This window comes from Misgurnus anguillicaudatus, chromosome 11 (assembly GCF_027580225.2).
Source record: "Misgurnus anguillicaudatus chromosome 11, ASM2758022v2, whole genome shotgun sequence".
Classification (NCBI taxonomy): Eukaryota; Metazoa; Chordata; class Actinopteri; order Cypriniformes; family Cobitidae; genus Misgurnus; species Misgurnus anguillicaudatus.
Genome location: NC_073347.2, coordinates 17180425 through 17205001, shown reverse-complemented (window position 1 = coordinate 17205001; position 24577 = coordinate 17180425). Strand labels below are relative to the sequence as shown.

The 24577-nt window shown below is 38.9% G+C and overlaps 1 protein-coding gene across 3 annotated transcripts in view; it reads right to left on the bottom strand.

Annotated features, from left to right (window-relative positions):
• atrnl1a (attractin-like 1a) overlaps window positions 1–24577 on the bottom strand; it is a 315774-nt gene that overhangs the window by 112611 nt on the left and 178586 nt on the right. For all 3 annotated transcript variants that reach the window (XM_073873142.1, XM_073873143.1, XM_073873144.1), the window contains one exon: window positions 17319–17397. In XM_073873142.1, the coding sequence (XP_073729243.1) occupies window positions 17319–17397 (79 nt within the window). The remainder of the gene's footprint in view (window positions 1–17318; window positions 17398–24577) is intronic.

The following is a 24577-nucleotide window of genomic DNA, read 5'->3' as shown; positions in this document are numbered from 1 at the left end:
GCATGGGGGAGGTTACCACGCCAGCCGTTTCCACAGCAGCTGTCACCACTTGGCGGGAAAATAAGTGGAAGCATAGTGTGAATGAAAGAAGCAGGGGTTCTCGACAACACCACGCTCAGCACTCAAAGAGCGAATCAGAGGGAGGCTTATAGCCACAGGGCACAGCACAGAGCAGACAGACGATAAGAGACAGAGAAAGTGAATGAGTGTTACATTTTTTCACTTCATCCTTCTCTCACTGTCTGCTTTAGCATTGGCAGCCTGTGTTAGTATTGCCAAGAAATCAAACTGCAAAAAACATTTATGTATTAAACGGCATATTACTTTTCTCTTCTCATTTTTCAGCCTAGAGAGGCTTCTAGGGCATTTATCCAGCCTTGCTGTTTCAATACTAGACTTCTCACCTGCCACTCAAGACGCCTGGATTCAATTCCCAGGCAAACTGAAAGAAATCCTGTCAGCAATGTAAATTCAAACTGCTCAAAGAAATGACATGTTTGCTTAAAAATCCTCCGTAGAGTGCAAAATGAATTCAACAGCAAACAGGGAGATTACAAAGGCAATGTTTATTGTCAAACATTCAGCAAATGTTTCCGCGTGAGCGGATTTCAAAAAGCAGATGACAGTAGGAGAACCCAACGGGGTAGATGTGTCGCGATGCCGGAGTAAAAGAGCGCGATAAATCCTCTGATAACCTCGCTAAAACTTGATGCATCACAATGCTCGAACATGGGGGAACAAAACGCGATTCACATGCTTGAACAAGCCACGGTTAATCTGGTTAAAGCCCACATTCATCTACAATTAGTTTCAGCTCCATATCGCACAAGAGCATTAATATCCAGGCCTGTAGCGTTGCTCAAATCGAAGTCATTTAACAGTCAAATCTTTGGAATTGTAATTTGGCCCTCAAGCTGTTCCTAGGGGTAAGCGTGTGCAAGGAAAACGTCACATTGTGCGTCACATCGTCTGAGACTGTGCCTAGTCACAGAGCTTTGAGCGCATGCACCTGTATGTTACTTTTTCCACCTCTAACAAACATAAGATTCTTTATAATTGCACAGCGTAATGTATTCATAATTCATTTGATTTTTTTTATACATTTTGAAGGAATTGTATGTATACGAGTGGAGAAGTGGAGAAGAAAATTGTGTGGCATACCTCGATTTGTTGTAGTCTTATATCTCCCCATCCATCTCACATCTGCCTGAGCATATAATCATGCCCTCAGGCAATCCTATCAAAATACAGTGTGAAATCATTTCTTAACTCGATGTATCCTCTATGCAACCTTCAAACAACAAACAGAGCCTTTCACAAGCATGACTGCCCATATACACACACGTGCATGCACACACAAACACAGTGCACACCTGATATGAAAAAGGAGTCAAACAAGAAAGGACGACAAGCTTCAATCTTGCAGCGTTCCCTAAATAAATAAATAAACAAGTCCAACATCTGGCATGTTAAATATTTTCTGATAGTTCATATGCACTTCTGTGAGCACATAAACAAGTGATTCTCGCAAAATTAGACTTATGAGGTGTCATGAAACATTTTGATAAAAAAAGTAAGAGTATCAAAATAAGAAGCATACAGTTACAAACATCTCTTGTTTTCACATTTAAGGGGAAAACCTTCATTACCGCAATGTGTCCATGACTGGATTTTGGTTCTTTGACATGAAAATATTTATAATTAAAAAATCTAAAAAATAAAAAGCTTCGGTGCATGTTAACACATTTACAGTAAAGAAACATGTGGTATTTGGTGATCATTGGTGAATGTAGAGACAATGATAAGGAATATAAATGTCCAAGAAAAAAATTCTCATCCTGCGCAACAATTTTCAATCATTGTTTAAGCCCTCAATGAACTAACATTTTCAACAAAAAAAATTGTTGGAAGGGACATAATTGACTGTGACACTCAAGATGGCTACCAGGTAAGCAGTTCTTATTTTTTTTCTCCAGATAAAAATTGAAATTTTGTTTGTCATAGTACCTAGACAACTTTTTAGTTCTCATTACCGAAACATGAGTTTGTAAATGCATATATTTAATGTAATATCATGTTGCGGTAATAATAATTTTTGATAATGATATTCTAAAAAATTTAAATAATTCTATAGGACATATTTTTTAAATCCTCTAAAAATAATGGTTATAGTAAGTTCAGACCTGTGCAAAAAAATGGCTTTTAAAAAAAATTTGATTCTGGACACCTTTTAAGTCTGGATTTCATGAGAATCTCCCACACGTGTTGATTTGTGATTTACCCGTTTCATCATTATTCACTTCTTCTATTGTAAATCGGGTGTAAGTCTGACAAGATGCTACACAATGTGATCAGACAACCTGGCTGTACTCAAAAGATGATACTGCAGTTGTGACAGAAGAGTTTGGACAGCGTACATCGAGGCAATATAACAGCAGTAGTATCTAACCACACATCAGCGATGCTGTTACACGCTCTACCTCTCTACCTTAACCCATCACCCGAATCAACAGCGACACATGAAAACGCAGCCTACACACAGAAAACTTTGACACAACCTCAGCTTGAAATCTTTTCCGGCTGGCTGACAACAGGACTCTGGATGTGAGGAGGAAGCAGCTCGAGTTGTCTTATGCATAAAGCATAACATCCTCTCTGATATCCAAGCACATCACCTTGCCTAAATCTCAACTGAGGCCAGGGATCAAGAAAGACCCAAACCTTTCATACAAAGCATTATCCAATACTAGAAGCCCAGATCAAATCTTCCCATGTTTATGCATCAATACAACAAGGTGATGTTCAAAAGGCTTTTTTCTTGTTGGAGCTGGACTGAAAGTGAGGTAGGAAACAATACCCTTTGAAAATGTGTTCTCTGTCTGAACATATTAATAATATAAACCACAGCTTTCATTTCCTGAATCAGGCCAACCTGAGCTCAGCCATTTATCCCTCCATGAACGGATCGTCCTCTTCTGATTGTTATCATGTTTTGTATCTCAACACTAGAATAAGGGAGTTTTTGTCCTATGCCTGGCTCTTTGGGGACGCCTCCAGGGGTAACTGCGTTTGAATGTGTATATCAAATTCAACCAATGGTGAGGCTTAAGGACAAAGACAGGGTAATGCGGGAGCCAGGAAGTATATCGCTATCTGAAATATTGCCAAAGACGGCGTTACAGGGACGCATGAAGTGTGGCAAGGGAGACGCAGCGTCTCGTTCCCTTCTCAGGGAACAACAGTTACATACATAACCTGAGACGTTTTCATTTATCAAACACAAATGAACTATGCAATAAAGCATTTTGGTATGAATCGACATTCCCATACAAAAGATATAAGCATTTAAAGCAAACAGTTTAGCATGCGTGCTTAAAAAGTCTGGAATTATTCTGATATTATCCTAAACTACACAGGGAATAATATGGATTTTTTTCCAGAAAACTTCTTGCATAAAATAGATTCAAGCACTTTCAATGACCTATATCTATGTATGTATGTTTTCCCAGGGCCTTGCATTTTTTTCCCCAGATTCACAAACTTTCAAGGATTTCAAGGACCCGTGGGAACAAAAATGTTTTTGCAAGACATTTGTGTGAACATGAATTGTTTTGACATTGGTTTCAGTCCAGTCTCAAACTTGCATTATATCTACTGTATAGACCTGCTGTGATATTATCCTGTGTTGAGCAGTTTATCTGTTATAGATCATGCCTAAACCACAAACTGTGCATGTTTATACTTAAAGGGCCCTATTTTAATGATCTAAGCGCATTGTCTGATGCGCACAGCGCAACGTCTAAATGGGCGTGTCCGAATCCACTTTTGCTAATTTAACGACGGGAAAAATGGTTTGTGCGCCGAGCGCATGGTCGAAAAGGGTTGGTACAATTTTTTTAATGAGAAATGGGAGTATTTCGGGCATAACGTGATCCCCTTTAAAAGCCTGTTGCGCTGGCGCTATGTCTAATCCCTATTTAGATGACGGACTTTGTAAACTGAAAAACTAAGCGGAGGAAGAAGATCCTCAGTTTAAGATTAATGTTAAATAATTGTGTTGTTTTCACTTGTATTGAAATTGTTATTTTTTTATTAAAACCTTTAAAAACCCATTTTCTTTTAGTCATGGAAGTAAAAAAGCACGCTTATAGTTGCTTTAAATGTATGGCTATCCAATATCATCAAAAAATTATTTACAAGTATGTAAGAAAAGGTTTGTACTCTAAAAATACTTTATTTGTAACAAACAGGAGATAAAGAATTTACAAACGGCTCTCCTTTCAGTACTTGGACAGCGTCACAAGATTTTTTTAAGCATAACTTAAAAATGTTTCTCATCTCACCATATCCACAGGTACAGAGTCATCATATACAATAAATCCGTGAGGTAGCATTAAAAAAAAACATTTAAAAACAGATGCATTTGTTTAAAGTAAAGCATTTATTTACTTACCAGGCTTCAGGTTAAGCAGCTCTTTGTGCCTTCTAACGTCTCATAATTAGTCCTCATTTATGTCCAAGAGACTCAATAATAATCTTTTACATTCAATCCTTTAATCTTTCATATTTAAAAGCATTTTTGTGCTGCTGCGCATTCATGTATGTGTTAAGCAAACCCGCGTTGTCGTCCCGTTTAGGCGCATATTACTAATGCGCTCTTTAAATAACAAAAAAAATATATTGCGCCATTGACACTTTAGACCAGGTTTTTGTTGGTCAATGGCGTAGTCTATTTTAGTTGCCTCAAAATAGCAACGCGCCAACAATGCACCTGAACACACCTCGTTTTCAGACCAGAACGCCCATGGGCGCAAAAGGAGGCACAAATGCATTTGCTACTTAAACAACGCGGCGCTAAACGTGAAAATTGTAATTGCGCAGGGTGGAAAATAGCAAATTACACTTGCGTCGCGCATTGCGCTGGGTGTAAGATAGAGCCCAAAATGTCTTATGAATATTATGAAATTGGGCCAAATGCAACATTAAAATTTTTATGGATAACTCTTTTGTGTGTTTCACTCACAGCACCTCATGCTGACTGAGGACAGATTTATTTTTATACTGCTTACAAAGCAAACATGACAATGTTTCTCCTTTCCAAACTCTACAGTCTGATCATTATAGAGTCATAGCTGAGAAGACCAGAAAAAAAGTGCATATTTACTACATGTGTCAATTTTTCAAGCCCAGTTCCATAGTCTATTTAGCTTGCTGCAACATGTAAGGGATAATGTTTTGACAGTCGGTTGTTATCGCAGAAATAAGCTCTGACAGTGTGATCAGTCTTGTTTCACTTATTTAACTTATTATCGTGACTGCCTCTACATTATCCCGCTTATTACACGACTATTTAACTCACAAGTAAGGTAAGGAACATTAATATTGATTTGAAATATTTTATTTGCTCAATTTTAACCTTCCGCAAGGAAAATCTGTTAACTTTCGGTTGTAAGACAAGACATAACGTTTAAATGTCACAAACACACTATTTGGTTTAATCATTTGTAAATATAATGTCATATACAGGGCTCCAGACTGCCACCAAATGGTGTCATTTTGCCACCAAAATTTGAGAGTGTGCCACTGAATTTTACATCCAGTCGCACATGTGCGACCATTAAATTTGACTTTTTTTGTGATGTGACACTGAATTTGAAACAGCACGTTGTACTTTTTGCATCTATCATCAAAGTATTTATTAGTAATACAGTGGAAATTTGTAGAAATGTGAATATTTGGTCAGCATGATTTCAGTGTGTGCCCCTAAATTTTCTGGTTGTGCCCCTAAAATTTTCAGTTGGGGGCTACTGTGCTCCTAGTGAAAAAAGTTAGTCTGGAGCCCTGATATATGATATTAAGAGTTTTAATTAATTTTAATTTTTGTGTAATTTTAAACTGTATCTGTGAAAATGATTTGCAGCATCTGGTTTACGTTATTAGTTTTGAGGGGTCTGCAAATGTCATGACTGGCCAATCAGAATCAAGCATTCCAACGAGCTGTGTAATAAATTATATATAATGTATAACATGGGGTTTAGGTTTCTTTCTGACTTCAACTCCACTAGCATATGGATATAGGCTTAGCATACTAAATACTAGGGGTGCAACGGTTCTCTGTAAAGAATCAAACCGTTTGGTTATCCTCCTGCACCGTGTTTGATTTGACCACACATTTCTAATATAGTTTGGTGAAAAACAACGCATAAAACTGCTAATGTATGGTTCTGAATAAGCTCTGCATGTGTTTACGTGATAGTAACTGTCCAATCAAATCATAATATGCAAATCTGTTGCCAACCTCACAGTTCCTCCTCACGTGTTGATGTGTGTGTGCGTCGCGGAGAAAAGTCGCTAATAGAGGCATCACCAGCTTCATTTATGTCTATTGCAGCAGCGATGCTCAAGAAAACATGGTCAAAACTGTATAATTCGCACAGCGCGAGTGTTGTATGCTCAAGGCAATACATTTAATATGACGAGTCGCTTGCGCCATCATCACCAGAGTGTTGTTGAAAGCACGCGATCGCAGGTGAGAACGAAACAGCACACATTGCCTTCTGTTTTTAAATGTTAACAAACTGATCTTCTTGCAAAAAAACTTAAAGATGGTGGCATAGAATATAAAAAGTAACCCAGTGTTCTAAGCTATTTTATGTGCATTTTGAAGTTACTGTATGTTGGTACATGTACTGTACAGTTGTGTTCAAAATTATTCAACCCCCCAATGCTGTTAAGGGTTTTAGGGAATTTAGTGTACATTTGTAATTGTATTCACAATTAAATCCTACAATGACTTCTTAAAGAACCATATGCAACTAAAATGACATCAATTGGTTTTGTAATATAGTAGTAAATTGTTCTTTTGTGAATTCTTCATTGACACAATTATTCAACCCCTTATAGAACTACCACTCTGAAGAACAGAGGTTCATTGAAGTGTTTTCAATCAGGTATTGAAAACACCTGTGGATGTCAGGGAACAGCAATAAAGCCTAATAAGCACCAATTAGGCAGCTTTAAAATGACTGTGATACTCAACAACTCCTAAACATTTACTGGTGTGGTTACAAACATGGTGAAGTCAAAAGAATGGTCCAGGAAGACAAGAGAAGAGGTGATTAACCTTCACAGGAAGGGCAATGGCTATAAGAAGATTGCAAAGATGTTAAACTGCTGAGGAACTGAGAAAAGATTTGTCAGATGTGGGTACTGAAGTTTCTGCTCAGACAATACGGCGCACCCGGCGTACTGAAGGCCTCCATGCCAGAACTCCCAGGCGCACCCCCTTGCTGTCTCCAAAGAATAAGAAGAGTCGACTGCAGTATGCCAAAAGTCATGTGGACAAACCACAGAAGTTTTGGGATAGTGTTCTGTCGACTGATGAAACAAAATTAGAACTGTTTGGGCCCATGGATCAACGCTATGTTTGGAGGAGGAAAAACAAGGCCTATGAAGAAAAGAAACTCTTGCCTACTGTGAAGCATGGTGGGGGGTCAATCATGCTTTGGGTCTGTTTTGCTTCTGCAGGTACAGTGAATCTTCTGAGTGTGCAATGTAGTATGAATTCTCTTCAGTACCATGAGATATTGGATGACATTGTGTTGCAGTCCGTCACAAACCTGAGGCTTGGGAGACGTTGGGCCTTTCAACAGGACAATGATCCCAAGCATACCTCCAAATCCACTAGAGCATGGTTGCAGAAAAAAGGCTGGAACATTTTGAAGTGGCCATCGCAGTCACCAGACTTAAATCCGATTGAGAACCTCTGGTGGGACTTAAAGAAAGCAGTTGCAGTGCGCAAGCCTAAGAATGTGACTGAACTGGAGGCTTTTGCCCATGATGAATGGGCGAAGATACCCGTAGATCGCTGCAAGACACTTGTGTCAAGCTATGCTTCACGTTTAAAAGCTGTTTTAACTGTAAAAGGATGTTGTACTAAGTACTAAGATTGAATGTCACTTGGGGGTTGAATAAAACTGATAATGATGTGAGCACAGAAAAGACATTTGTGGTTATTTCATTATAAATGTTATGTTATATTTGTCTGACCTACACATGCCTCTTTGATGTAATTGTAAGCAGGATGACTGAATGATCAAAATCAATGTCAAACCGGCCAAAACAATCAATTTCAGTTGGGGTTGAATAATTTTGAACACAACTGTAGTATAATACTACAAGTGCTATTAAGTGAAATTGTTGATTTTGGCAGAGGTTAAAAACTGCTTAGGTTTTATTTTTGTAAAGAAGCCTGTTGTGACCAAAGTGTTAGGTGTTTGCAACCCAATAAATAATTGTATTTTCTCTGAATTTGACAGTAGCCTTTTTGTCCCCGTAAACATACACACACCGAACCCGTGACCCTAAAACTGTGACACGTCACGCACCAAACCGTGAGTAATTTGAACCATTGCACCCCTCCTAAATACTGAACTTTGAATACACTTTGTTGTTGTGATGGACATCTGGTTTTCATCTATTTATTTATTAACATCAGCACTGAAATGCATAAATCAAACGTTCAGACAGAATTGCAAGTCAGCTTTTAGCAGGATTCCCACGGGTCCTTGAAATCCTTGAAAGTTTGTGAATCTGGGAAAATGAATTCAAAGCCCTGGGAAGTTTTTGAAAATGAACATATACAGGTCATTAGCTAAGTTTCCATCCACTTGTCAATCGAATTATCTGAAGTTCGGTTAAAAAACTTATGCGAATAAAGCTGGTGAAAGTGTGTTTCCATCCAACGGCTTTAAAGCGAATAAAAACCTGTGCGTAATGACGTCACATGCTGGTTTGCGATCAAATTGGTATATCGAATTGATTTAAGACATTTGAAGGTGTTTCCATTCATTTTCGCACTGAATCGCACAATATTCAAGCAAACATTTGCGAACAAAGTTTTGCTAGACAAATTTGCCGCATTTCACAAGTTATAATGTGCCAGCTGAGCTGATAGCGACATATCAAGCTATAATAATAAGAAAATGACGTTAATTGCTATGATGATGCAGATGCATGTAAATGCCCAACGACAACGGAGGCATTAACGTGAAATGATAGTCCGGATCAATTCTTAACGTAAATGAGAACGAAAAAATATCTTTAGAGTTGTTAATATACGAGGGTTCTTTGACCGAGGATCCATCTCATCAAGGTCGAATTTGCTTTTATTTTCCCTCCGGCACCGTTGCGAGATAACTCTCTTTTTTGAAACACGTATCGCTGTTTGAGCGCCTCATTTACTCCGGAGGACGTCCCACATCTTGTCATTTCCTTCGCCAGTTCCTGATAAATTATAGCATTTCTTAGATTTTTGCTATCTAAATAGAGCTTTAATCGGGCCTGAAATGACCGGAGCCCGACAGAATGCAGCCCGAACCCGAAAGTACATTTAGATTGACAGCTTTTTAAAAGCCCGAACCCGTTTACAGCCATACATTATTTAAATTTGCGCACACAAGCACCTTTTATCAAAAATGAGTAATTTACACAGGTTTTAACATTATTTATTAATGACTAACTGGGCTACACGTCACTTGGAAGTTGAAAAAAGTCATCTGTAACATCGTAACATCTCGTTCTAAATTGGCATATGCAACATTATTATTATTATTATTAAATCTTTATTAAGGACACAAAATCCTGGTCCATAGTATTAAAAAGAAAAAGAAAAGCTTACAAAACAAGTATAAGAATTTACACAAAAATAGAAAAATAGAAAAATACTATTCATTATTTATACATATAAAGAGGAGCGCCAGTGCTTCCAAATTCTTGAAGTAAACCTGATCGAACTTTTCTTCGGACATACCAGGGCTTGAACAATACAGTTTGATTGATTCTGAATTCTACACATAAATGTATAGATACTATGTCTAATGTTAGCTGCACAAGATCTTATACCATTGTTAGCAAACATCTCACTCGCACTGTTGTTCCGCGGTTCTTTCAATAGCATTCTAAAGGAATCATTATATGCCACCACCAAATGCTCTTCTTTTTGTAGTTGCGCCAGAGGTGCGCAGCATACAAAGGCGAGCAAAAGCTTTTAAATAATACAGTTTTAACATTAGTGGAGCACATGTGAAACTTACGTGCCAAGACATTAGCCTGACCATACAGCTTACATCTCTGCCTGAACAAGTCTCTGTCATCCGTGAAATCATTTACATTAAAAGCTCCCAGGTATTTAACCTCATCTGTTTCCTTTAAAATATTTCCACATAGATAAAAGTGGATAAAAAAAGACATTATAGGCCAACATGCCAATAAAAACAATTATTTCTTAACGAATTAAATTAAGATAATACATTCTGAATAAGATGGTTATTTGGGAATAACGAAATTAAGATAAAGGTGGTATTTGCTTCGGCAATTTCTTTACATTAATGCCAACATTAGTCTATATCCTCTGTCTAAATTATGTATTTAAGACTAAGTAATATTTCGTTATACATTAAAAAACCTTTACTCACCAAGATTAGGCTACATTTTTGTTGAGGAAATTATTAAATCCACTGTAAATGGCTTCAGCGTGGTCCTGCGCTTAGGCATTCAGCAGCCGCATTGAACTTGACCGCTCATTTAGCCTACCGTGCAAAGGCGGAGCACGGCCCGTGTAAAATGTTAGAAATGAAGCCCGAATCCGACCGAACCCGTCGGGTTCGGGCAAAGATCTTCAGCTCTAAAATAGCCGTTATTTTCTCTGGTAAATTAAATTTAAAATTAATCTCGTCTCGTCGTTTGTCTACTTACATCTGACTTTGTTGACACACGCCATGTGTGCTACCAGAGCGGAAATGACCTAAAACTTTTTCTTCTTTGCAACCATAAAAGGACCTAAACCTTAATCGCAAATCATTATTTATTCGGCAAATAACGTTTCCATCAGCGTTTATCGGATAAGCCATTTATCGATCAAGATAAAATCCGATGAGATCGAACGTATTTCTTTTGAGTCGATATTCATGAAATTCAATCGAATTTTACTGTTTCCATAACGCATTTTTCATTCGATATCACTTAATTCGGATAAAAACATGTGGATGGAAACATGGCTATTGAAAGTGCTTGAAAGTGCTTGAATCTATTTTGTGCAAGAAGTTTTCTGAAAAAAAAAATCCATCATTCCCTGTGTAGTGTAGGATAACAAAATACAATTCTAGACTTTTTAAGCACACGGGCTAAACTGTTCGCTTTAAATGCTTATATCTTCTGTATGTAAATGTTGATTTATACCAAAATGCTTTTCTGCATAGTTTTGTCCATGAAAACGTCTCGGGTTATAAATGTAGCCTAATGTTGTTCCCTGAGAAGGGAACGAGACGCTGCGTCTCCCTTGCCATACTTCCTGCGTCACTTTAACGCCGTATTAACCCAATATTTCAGATAGCGATATACTTCTTGACTCCCGCGTCACATTGTCTTTGTCGTTAAGCCTCAACATTGGTTAAATTTGACATACACATTCAGAAGCACTTACCCCTGGAGGTGTCCCCAAAGTTTCACTGCAGTGACCCAGCGCGAGTTCCCTCGAAAGGGAACTGTAACAATGTATCTTAAAAGGTAACACAAGGTAACCTTGCTCTCACTTGAAATGTGTCCCCACATTTAGTCCTTGAATTTGAGGCTATTAGAACCTGGAAAGTCCTTAAAAGGTCCTTGAATTTGAAGTTAACTAAGGTGTGGGAATTCCCTGTTTTAAGTTATGTTTGACTTAAAAACAATAAGGATTAAAGATTAGTCTGACGAGTGAGTTACAGATGCAGTTATGCATGCAAACCTGAGGCATGTAGTGAAATATGCCTATTCTTAATAATTACTGTTACATACTGTAACAAATATATATATTATATATAATATATATATTGTAAAATGTTTGGCATACCGTTCTACTTGGTTTGATCGAGATGCTAACCGACATTGCTGGTTTATAGTATTTGATCACCAACACACCAATCAGATGTCACCCAGTAAGCTATCACAGCGTCAGAGCAGATGACATCTTTATTCCTCTATAAAATATATATATTATGCCAACAGTGGAAAAAAAGTCAATAAAAGCAACATGAAACTCCACACAGGCACCCACACCTATGCTTAAAAGATCTTTTAACGCCATTTGAGAAATTCTTTGAAGAGTCCTTGTCTTGTCCCTGGAAGTGGAAAAGCAGGAGGTGAGACAGATTTTGCTGCTTTGAAGATTGATGTTGGTGTTTAGGATACCTCTGAAAGGCAGACAAGACCTTCAGGCTAATCCCACGTTAGATGATAAAGATGGTCACCTGCTCGAAGCTGATAGCACAGCACTGGCAGTCCAGACTGTAAAAAAAGCATCAACCACTATATGGCATTATGAGATTTAACGTCCTAATTTTCACTGCCAGAGATCTTAATAACATTGAGTCAAAGTTTTCCTGACACGTTTGTTGTCGTGCACGTCTTCTGAGTTCCCACGGATGTTTAATAGAGATAGTACAAGGTCGGTATTTGGACTGGCTCATACGTGTCTGTTTTGAATAAAAACATTGCAGGGAAATGCCGTGATGTTTTGACACATCTGAAAGGCGTTATGGGATATATGATATTTGCATTCTGTAACAGGCCATATAACGTGTAGATAATCTGTCAAAGGCTAATTTGAGTTTATTTTAACAAATACCTTATTAAAAAAAATCACTGAATCATGACAACTATCAAAATTTGAATAAAAAATAAATATGTTCTGTTATGCTGTAACACTAATTACCATATTGTGCCATAAAGGTCAAAAACACCCACCTAAAGACAAAAAACTGCATTAAATCAAGCTAACAGATAGAGATTTGAAAAGGCAATATGGAATAAGCTTTTGTCGAATGATAAAAATAGGCAACATCTTGCTTGCAGGAGACGCAGTGTATCAGGCAACAGGAAAGCAGTGGGGAATATATTGGGAGGGTCACACACATGCTTAATATGAGCCAGGCTCTGCTGAACACTCTTAACTTATTGTTGTAACTGCAACCCTATTCAAAAAATGCAAGAGGAAATCATAGCACTTGGCATTCACTTTTGCTATGTTAAACAGGGAAAATGACAGCTTTTATTAAATAACACATGAATTATAGAGTAAAGGAACTGTGCAGTCACGAAAACCTAAAAGGCATGGTCTGTTTAGTTTATTTATACATTTATGGCAAGACAACAGCAAAACTTAATGAGGTTAGTTGTCAAAATCCGGCTGTATCCCAGTCTGCTGGGGGGAGACCCTATTAGGAGATTCATAGACATCTGTACAAGACGTCTTGTGCATCATCATTAGAATTTCAAAGTGCTTTTGATTGTTTGATCTCATATCCAGAAATTATTGTTCGGGACCTCATTATCATAAACCCAGTTCTAAATTTGTTTTCTGCAGTCTTGGTTATGATCCATAATTAACTATACTGGAGACATTCCATTATTTCTCCATCTTCGGAAGATGAATCCGCATGGAATTTCTCCACCTGGGAATTCAGCGGTTCTGTAAATGCGAATTTATGTACGATGCGTTTCATTCAGAAAGTGAGTATTTTTTGATATTCAGCAGACAGGAAAAGTACTTTCCTGTGCAGTTATTCCGTATATTACTTCACTTGTCATTCCGATAGACCCAGGAAGTGCGTGGCCGATATCCTCTGATCACAGCGGCAAGGTAATGATGTTACATTTGGAGGAATGAAATGAAAATACACCCCCCTTCTCCACAACGTTCTGCACTTTAGCAGGAAGGGGGGGGGTGAAATAATGAATTAGGCCCATTTGAGGATATTGACTGATTCCCTGAGTGCTCACGGCAGCGTCCGTCCATAATCTATCTTTGAAATAATCATTCATGCTCTAAATACATCAGAGAGAGGGGATAATAAAAAATACACCATTCAGCTTCATTGATTTGCATTGTTAATTTCCCACTTGATGGCTGCAAAGAGAGAAAGTGATGAAGGGGCTGCTACAGCGGGTTTAAAGTATATCCAGCGCCACAAATCTGTAGATAGCCACTGTCAGCAACAAGGCCTGACAATGAGGCAACACAATTAAGTGGCAGTGGCGGGCAAAGTGATGCAGCGCACCATAAACATTCTGTGAGATCCCAACTTATCTGCTTATACATAACCATAAAGCCCCAAGCAGGGTGGAAAAATGAGATCTTTATCAGATGCTACAGCTGGCCAGAAGTGAACTGAATGTTGGCCGAGTGGTGTGGGAAATGTGACGGATAAATCCTGTTGGATCTGACATAATCACTGCCACAACCACCTGAGCTCTGTGGTTGTATCGGATGGAAGCGTTGATACAAGCAGGCATAAAGAGGCTGTAATGAGCTAATGAAGGGCCTGGCTGATATAGGACAAACTTTTATAATAAATTTATATATAATAAAGTAGATCTATAAGCTAACTAAGATCTGTACATACAGTGAGGAAAATAAGCATTTGAACACCCTGCTATTTTGCAAGTTCTCCCACTTAGAAATCAAGGAGGGGTCTGAAATTGTCATCGTAGGTGCATGTCCACTGTGAGAGACATAATCTAAAAAAATCTAGAAATCACAATGGATGATTTTTAACTATTTATTTGTATGATACAGTTGCAAATAAGTATTTGAACACCTGAGAAAATCAATGTTAATGTTTGGTACAGTAGAATTTGTTTGCAATTACAGAGGTCAAACGTTTCCTGTAGTTTTTCACCAGGTTTCCAGACACTGCAGGAGGGATTTTGGCCCAGTCCTCCACACAGATCTTCTCTAGATCAGTCAGGTTTCTGGCCTGTCGATGAGATTCTCTATTGGGTTTAGGTCTGGAGACTGGCTAGGCCACGCCAGAACCTTGATATGCTTCTAACAGAGCCACTCCTTGGCTATCCTGGCTGTATGCTTTGGGTCATTGTCATGTTGGAAGACCCAGCCTCGACCCATCTTCAATGCTCTAACTGAGGGAGAGAGGTTGTTTCCCAAAATCCATGCAATACATGGCCCCGGTCATCCTCTCCTTAATACAGTGCAGTCGCCCTGTCCCGTGTGCAGAAAAATACCCCCAAAACATGATGCTCCCACCCCCATGCTTCACAGTAGGGATGGGGTTCTTGGGATGGTACTCATCATTCTCCTTCCTCCAAACACGTTTAGTGGAATTATGACCAAAATGTTCTATTTTGGTCTCATCTGACCACATGACTTTCTCCCATCACTCCTCTCGATCATCCAAATGGTCATTGGCAAACTTAAGACGGGCCTGGACATGTGCTGGTTTAAGCAGGGGAACCTTCCGTGTCATGCATGATTTCAAACCATGACGTCTTAGTGTATTACCAACAGCAACCTTGGAAATGGTGGTCCCAGCTCTTTTCAGGTCATTGACCAGCTCCTCCCATGTAGTTCTGGGCTCACATTACTTAGAATCATTGAGACCCCACGAGTTGAGATCATGGATGGAATCCCCAGTCCGAGGGAGATTGTCAGTCATGTTTAGCTTCTTCAATTTTCTAATGATTGCTCTTACAGTGGACATTTTTCACCAAGCTGCTTGGCAATTTCCCTGTAGCCCTTTCCAGCCTTGTGGAGGTGTACAATTTTGTCTCTAGTGTCTTTGGGCAATTTTTTGGTCTTGGCCCTGTTAGTAGTTGGATTCTTACTGATTGTATGGGGTGGACAGGTGTCTTTATGCAGCTAACGACCTCAAACAGGTGCATCCAATTTAGGATAATAAATGGAGTGGAGGCGGACATATTAACAGGTCTTTGAGGGTCAGAATTCTAGCTGATAGACAGGTGTTCAAATACTTATTTGCATCTGTATCATACAAATAAATAGTATGATAGTAAAAAAAATCATATATTGTGATTTCTGGATTTTTTAGATTATGTTTCTCACAGTGGACATGCAGCTATGATGACAATTTCAGACCCCTCCATGATTTCTAAGTGGGAGAACTTGCAAAATAGCAGGGTGTTCAAATACATATTTTCCTCACTGTATATGTGTATGTGTGTGTTAAAATAATGTTGACTTGCTTCCAATATTCCCAAGAGCTAAATTCATACCATCATATGTGAGATCATATGTGACCCTGCCTGTGAAATCCAGGCTAAAGTCTTATAATCTTAATGTTTGAAGTTTGATTTCAAACATAGATTTTTTTTATTTTAAGTGACATGATTGTCAAGTATGGTGGCCCATATTTGAAATGTGACCTCTGCATTTAACGAATCCTAGTGAGTAGTGAACACATGCATTACAAGTCACGAATGGATGGCCATCAAGTGCTGGCAAACAAATGATGCATGTTTGTGACGCAACCAGATTTAAGTGAATTTAGTGAATCAGGCACAAACATAACTTAGACACATAAAAACAGCTTCATTTTTATTGAAATCCCCTCACTTTGTTTCTATGTCTCTGATAAAATTGCTTTTTGGTGGAAGATTAAAACATGCCGCATGTCTTTTGTTTGGTTTAAACTGTTTCATTATCTAAATGCACATTCAACAAGCCCAAATTTGACTAAGAGAGAAACGCCAACTGTGAAAGCCATCGCCGAAGAGTTTGCAAAATAAAGCATTTAACTCCAATAAACCCACACTTACGGCTCGCAACATGCTTTCAATTAAAGAGACCTTGATTATTGTATTGATTTAAGAACGCTTGATGACAACTCGTCTACAAAATCCCATTTGCATTTACGTGCCCAATAAAATAACATGAATAAAAAGAAATAGAGAAAGAGTAAACAAGAGAGAGGAGAGAAGGCATCTTCTCACCGTCTGTTGGGGCTTAAGAGAAACACATATCTTTTACATGAGCCCCTGTCAGGGTTAATTGGTTTGTGAAGATGGGTAATGAAGGAAAATGGTGTTTATTATTGCACCTCTCATTAAAAGAGGCAGTTTGGCCAGCATGTGGGTGACATTTTCACACCCATCAGACCCAGTGAGGTGTTTGCTTGCTGCAGCGTAACAGCAAGAAACAAGTTATAAAATAAATCCCATATGCTTTCCCTCTGATCCAAGAACAGTCCTGTTCTATGACAGCAAGCATCACACGCTATAATGGGGTTAAAGTTATGAGACGTTTTACAAGGACCAACTATACCCAGGAGCATCCTGGGAGGTCACAGATGGCAAAGGCAAAAACCCACCAGCTGAGACATTAAGATATGAATGCATGCACGCAAATCCATGTAGAGGCTCAACCAATAATCACGGGCACAATGCTACAGTAAGAAACCTCGGGCAATAACCAATAGCAAGTGCGAAGACGTCAATGAACGTAGGAAGTGCTAATTTGCAGCTGTTACCTCTCTCCTCCGTGATGCCCAGCACGTCTGTTTGACTTTCCAAACCACGGCAGCAACCAGCAGCAGGGACAGGAAACAGCTGGCGACGAAAAGAATGGAAAATCAATAGATCAGTCAATCAAACAAGATTCATGATTTCATAATCACAACTGTGGATAACATTTCAATAACCTTCCAATATGGACAGCTGCTACATATTTATATTTCAATCACGCAATCAATGATAAACAAGTTCATTACGTGAAAGAATCAATCCAAAGTGGAACCGACTGTTACGTCGATAATTTACTTAATACCGTCTGCCACGGTGAAAAACAAGCAGATATACACTGCATGCAGGTTTGATTTCCTCTCCGGCATATACGCTGGCAGTTTTTAGAGAGAGTTGGCCTTGACTAGCTGTTACAAAACCACTTACAAAAGCAGCATCCCGTCTTTCAATTCACATTTAAGTGACAAGGTGACGTCGATTGAGCTTCAGTAAAGTAAAAACGCATTTGCTGGTCATGTACACTCCATTTAATGTTTCTTTACTTGGTTTTCATTCATAGTTCATGGTCAGCACCTGCTGCTGCAAATTATAACAAAGAACTACTGTAGTGGCCTTTCTAAAAACCAGAAAAAACAAAGGGTCTCATTTACTAAGCATGCGTACGCACAAATTTGTGCGTAAGATGCGTAAGAATGTTTTCACGAACATATCGAGATTCAACAAAAACTTTCTTATCAAAATGTCTTCTAAATGTACGCAAAAATTCAAGAAAACCTAAAACCACTCATATGCAATAATCACGTACACTATAATCAAATACTAGGCTATAATTATAATGTTTATAATAATCTTGATATATAAAATTTACATGTTTATCTTTTATATTATAATATTTTCTGTATTATATATTATTAAACATTATCTATATTATTATTATTATATGCATTATATATTACTATAGCCTACTTATGTTTTTTTAAACATAAAGATGCGCGTAACAAAACTTCACGCTTTCCTTCCTCACTTTTTAAATCTCTATAGACCCCTTCACGGTTCACGTCAAAGGCAGTTCCCACTGCGCATGTCGGGGTCAGAAAAGTCATTACAGCAGATTGAGTTGCGTATTATTCGTTATCGTCAAAAATGCCTACTTGCGTCGTGGGCTGTGAAAATCGCACCAGGTCTTCCGTTAAGTTTTTGCGATTCATGCAGAACCTCAAAGTTTTCGTGAGAAGTTCAAGTGTGCGTATAAATATGAGAAACGTACGCAATTATTAGTGAATGAGACCCAATGATTTTCAGTTTTCTCTGTATGAAGCGGTAATGTTTCTGTGTACTTGACATTACTGATATGCATAATGCATTTTATGCAATTCCATTACATTTCACACTTCTTGGCTTTTTGCATACAGACAAGAATCTACTGTATGTATTCTAACAGCACTTCATCCTTTTTGACACAATACAGTTAATATGCCAACATGAACATTAGAGCAACAGGGGCCATGTGGGGGTAATGCGATGAACATGTCATTCACACTCAAACAGAGTCTCATTTTATCCAGCATTATTACAAATACAAACCGTTAGATCCAAAAAAAAAAAAACACTGCCTAGGGGAAGAATTTACAATTTTAAATTAGACTGAATCTGAAGAGGCAAAAAGTTCATGACGTATTATACTGTACATTCATGAAATTTGAATTTGCACCATGGACTAAGTGTAAACCCAGCAAAGGCGAGACACTTTCACATGGTTATTGTAAAAATGATGTTCAAACAGTACTGCACAAGCACAGCGGGGGACTTTTGGGAACTTGGAAAGGTTGAATATTTTTCTTCTAGTATCTCTGCTTTAGCTCCATATATTATGAAGCTTAGCTCATTACATCTAAAGCTAATATTAGCATCAGACTAATAAGAGTGTGGTTGAGGTAAAGCAAGTGTCTGAAAGCACCTTTTCAAATGCGCCATATTTCAAAACCCAATCAGAACCAGTCACAGGTCCCTTATTAAATCTATTAATGATGAGGGCAATTTATCCTTAACGGGCTGGAAAATGCTTCTAATGGCCAGAGAATGAGGCGAAATAATGTGAGAGCACTTTCACTGGGAAAGTTGTGAAAGTGATGTAACGAAAACCCTGAATTAGTTCATTTACAGAATGGACTTTAATCAGATTAAAGACCATATTTATCTTGACGCAGTATTTGTGCAATTGGTCATTTTGGGCTCTATCTTACACCCGGCGCAATGCAGCGCAATGCGCGACGCAAGTGTCTTTCGCTAGTTTCCACCCTAATTTTCACGTTTAGCGCCGCGTTGTTTAAATAGCAAATGCATTTGCGCCCCCTTTTGCGCTCATGGGCGTTCTGGTCTAAAAACGAGGTGTGTTCAGGCGCAATGTTGGCGCGTTGCTATTTTGAGGCAACTAAAATAGACTACGCCATTGACCAACAAAAACCTGGTCTAAAGTCTAAAGTCAATGGCGCAATGTGTTTTATGTTATTTAAAGAGCGCATTAGTAATATGCGCCTATAAACGGGAGGACAACGCGGGTTTGCTTATCACAAAGTACATGAATGCGCAGCAGCACAAAGATGCTTTTAAATATGAAAGATTAAAAGGATTGAATGTAAGAGATTATTATTGAGTCTCTTGGACATAAATTAGGACTAATTATGAGACGTTAGAAGGCGCAAAGAGCTGCTTCACCTGCAGCCTGGTAAGTAAATAAATGCTTTGCTTTAAACAAATGCATCTGTTTCTAAATGTTTTTTTTTTAATGCTACCTCACGGATTTATTGTATATGATGACTCTGTATCTGTGGATATGGTGAGATGAGAAACATTTTTAAGTAATGCTTAAAAAAACTCTTTGCTAAAAAAAAACCCGCTGTCCAAAGTGCTGAAACGTTAGGAGAGCCGTTTGTAAATTCTTTATCTCCTGTTTGTTACAAATAAAGTATTTTTAGAGTACAAACCTTATCTTACATACTTGTAAATAATTTTTTGATGATATTGGATAGCTATACATTTAAAGCAACTATAAGCCTGCTTGTACTTCCATGACTAAAAGAAAACGGGTTTTAAAGGTTTTAATAAAAAAATAACAATTTCAATACAAGTGAAAAACAACACAATTATTTAACATTAATCTTAAACTGGGGATCTTCTTCCTCCGCTTAGTTTTTCAGTTTATGAAGTCCGTCATCTAAATAGGGATTAGACATAGCGCCAGCGCAACTTGCTTTTAAAGGGGATGAGAGCTGTGACTCTCATTGGTTTACTGCACGTTACGCCCAAAATACTCCCATTACAATAGGACCAACCCTTTTCGTCCATGCGCTCGACGCACAAACCATTTTTCCCGTCGTTAAATTAGCAAAAGTGGATTCGGACACGCCCATTTAGACGTTGCGCTGTGCGCTTTAGACAATGCGCTTAGATCGTTAAAATAGAGCCCATGCTGTCTTGTGTCGTGTCTATGTGTCACAGCCCATGTTTCCAGTTTCGTTGGATTACATATTTTCAATGTTTTGCCTTTTCTGCTGGTCTAGGCATGTGTTTTCATTCCTCACCTAATTTAAATTTGGCTCCCCTTGTGATGTCAGAAGGAGATAATACCGCCCCTTAAAGGTGCAGTGTGTAATAATTTTTAGAAGGATCTCTTGAAAGAAATGCAAAATAATATACAAAACTATATTATCAGGGGTGTATAAAGACCTTTCATAATGAACCGTTATGTTTTTATTACCTTAGAACGAGATCTTTTTCTCTACATACAAAGAGGGTCCCCTTACATGGAAGTCGCCATTTTGTGCCGCCATTTTTCTACAAAAGCCTTTAAAGGGACACTTCACCCATTTGCATTAAGCTTTGTATAGTTAGAATCCCAGTTATGTTTTTGAATGGTCGTGCATCATTTCCTCAGTTGCCGCTGAGACAGGCGAAATACAGATTTCAGTGTTGCACTTCCTCTTTCAATGATTTAAAAATCATCATTTTGCATCATTGAATGCAGGAAGTCTAATATCTTTGTTGAGGGGGTGAGACTACAAACACCCCTTTTCTCTGTCAAATAGGCACCAAATTTGAAATGTATGTTACATTTTAACTACAAATATGACACACTTTCAATAAAGATTAATGTTTATACAGGTAAAATGCTCCTTTAACGGACATTTTTTTTACTAAGTTGTCTCCGACGATGACATGTTTGTCCAGTGGCAGCTACCGTAGCTTCTCTATGTGTTTCAAAAGCAAGGGGTGAGCAGTGGACTAAGTCGTTGGTTGCAATTTGCAACCTCACCACTAGATGCCGGTAAAATTTAAACACTGCACATTTAATCTGCACTATCCAACCACCACACTGCCATTTAGTGCGGAGATCAGCTCATTTGCATTCTAAAAGACACACCCAAAAACGGCACATTTTTGCTCACACCTACAAAGTGGCAATTTTAACATGCTATAATAAATTATCTATATGGTATTTAGTGTTAGAACTTCACCTATGTTCTCTGGAGACACCAGATTTATTTGACATCTTAAAAAAGTCTTATGAAATGTCACCTTTAAACTAAAATTCTATTTTTACTTAAACACATACCTAAAAATAGTAAATAAAAAAAAATCTGAATATGATCTTGAAGTGGTCTGTTCATTTTTTCCGGGGCTGTATTTTATAACAATTTGAATCGTTTTTACAAACTTAAGACATATCGCAAATTGCATCGTTTAGCAAGTTATCACATTTTTTTAAATCATGCAGCCCTACTTCTCTTTTCTGTCTGGTTTGGTTGTTTTTTAGCACACCCAACAGCAGCTCTACAAGTACACAAACAAAACTGACAGTGTACTGTGAATACAGCGCTGGCCCAGTTGGGCAAGACCCAGTTCAGTCAACAACCCCGAACTTTTCTCACACTGGCCCCAGGGCCGTCCTGATTGCCGAGCCCTGGCACTGCTTTATCTTTCTCTGCCTGTCACAGTCCATCACTCTTTCTCCATCTCAAATTGCTATGTATTCATGTGTATATTTGCACCCAGAATGGATTCAGTGCTAGCCTGTATTTGTCAGTGTACATTTGTAGAGTGTGATCCACTTGTAGTATTGATCTGTACAGGTAGCAGCAAACGTCTGAAGGATGGAGCAAGAGAGTCAATCCAGCAAAGAGCACACAGCCTACAGTGAATATACAATCAATACAGTAAAAACAGACGACTTGAGCAGAGCCCAGTGAGTATATACTGTATACATACTGTTTAATAACCTGCTCTTTTCTTCTTATAATGTAAGCCTCTTCTATTTCAGTCTCTCTAATAGGTATGGAGGACAAAAGCTCTATTACTTCCAAATCATAAGTGGGAGAAAGGGCTTTAGTCAGTTACAGAACTAAAATGAATTGCCTCCAGTCACTATCCAATGACGCACCAGCATTCAGAATGTTAATAACATTATCCCTGATATGAATGTGCTCACTCAATGCTTCAGCATTGCTGTCCTGACAGAAAGTAAGCAGAGGAGAAATGAGAGGTGCAAGAATGCTAATCGACAAAAGAGAGAAAGACAGAAAGAGAGGAGGGAAAGAGAGAGTAATTGGGCTAAACCGAATTGCGGTGTCACCAATTAGCCGGAGGAGCGGGTGAAAGGCTTAAGCGCTCTTTAATTGTTATCGTTTTTCTTGCTCATTTAGAGAAGCAGTATGAGAGCAGAGACGGTAAAAAAATCACTCTTCAAAGAAAATATATTCAAAAGGACTTCTAAAGCTAATGAGGGACTCTAGCAAAATACCTTTCTGCTCCGAAGTACAGACTTTTCTCCTAAGTACACACTACAGTAGTTATTTTCAAGCTGATAGTGCTATGGGCGGTTCTTCATAAAAATACATGCAACTGCTTCAACTTGAAAATCCCTTAAAAGTAAACGAGTTGACCACCACGGTGATGGCCTGCGGACGGCTATTATTTAGAAGGTTTGAATAAAAGCACAACAATCAGGCCCTAACTAACCGAGCTTGCTGCACAAAGTCACTGTAATTTCTAGACTACACTATCGCAATGCTTAAACCAGTGATCTCCTACATGGTGCCCATGGGTTGAGTCTGTAAGGTGCCCGCCAAAGCAAATTCCATTAAGAGTGCTTTCACAAATACTCTGTTTAGGTTGGCCCAAATGACGTGTCGCTCCGAGTACGGTTGGTTTGGGTCAGTGTGAACACAACAGCCGCACTCGGGTGCGCAATAAACGGCCGCTCCGAGACTGCTCTAAACAGGTGGTCTCGGAGCGGCTGTCACCAAACTCTGGGACAACCCACCTGTGGTGTAAACACTGCTGGACCTCGGGCCGAACCAAATACAGGAAGTTATCCACATGTTTGAGCCACTGGGCTTCCGTTGTGACGTGAGCCAGGTGTTATATTGTGGGTTAACAACAAACAAGCCAATTCTGGTCCATTGCAGAGATTCGCTGTCTCCTTTACGTTTGAGCTGATGATTTTATGAATGCATAGCTGTCCTCCACACAAAAATAGTGACATTACGGGCTTTTTAGCAAACGGCTCCATAAGAAAGGCTTTAATAGAACAGCTACGCAATTTCGCGTTAAAGCAAAGAAACTTCGCAAAGGCGCTTCTCGCCCGGTGTGCGACCCCCTTGAAGCACCCGTAGTCTATTTTAGTGGCCTCAAAATAGCAACGCGCCAACAATGCGCCTGAACACACCTCGTTTTCAGACCAGAACGCCCATGGGCGCAAAAGGGGGCGCAAATGCATTTGCTATTTAAACAACGCGGCACTAAACGTGAAAATTATAATTGCGCAGGGTGGAAACTAGCAAAAGACACTTGCGTTGCGCATTGCGCCAGGTGTAAGATAGAGCCCATACACTGTTTAGGTCAGCCCAAATGACGTGTCGCTCCGAGTACGGTTCGTTTGGGTCAGTGTGAACACAACAGCCGCACTCGGGTGCGCACCAAATGGCCGCTCCGAGACCGCTCTAAACAGGTGGTCTCAGAGCGGCTGTCGCCGAACTCTGGGGCGACCCACCTGTGGTGTAAACACTGCTGGACCTCGGGCCGAACCAAATACAGTAAGTTATCCACATGTTTGAGCCACTGGGCTTCTGTTGTGACGTGAGCCGGGTGTTATATTGTGGGTTAACAACAAACAAGCCAATCCTGGTCCGTTGCAGAGATTCGCTGTCTCCTTTACGTTTGAGCTGATGATTTTATGAATGCATAGCTGTCCTCCACACACAAATAGTGA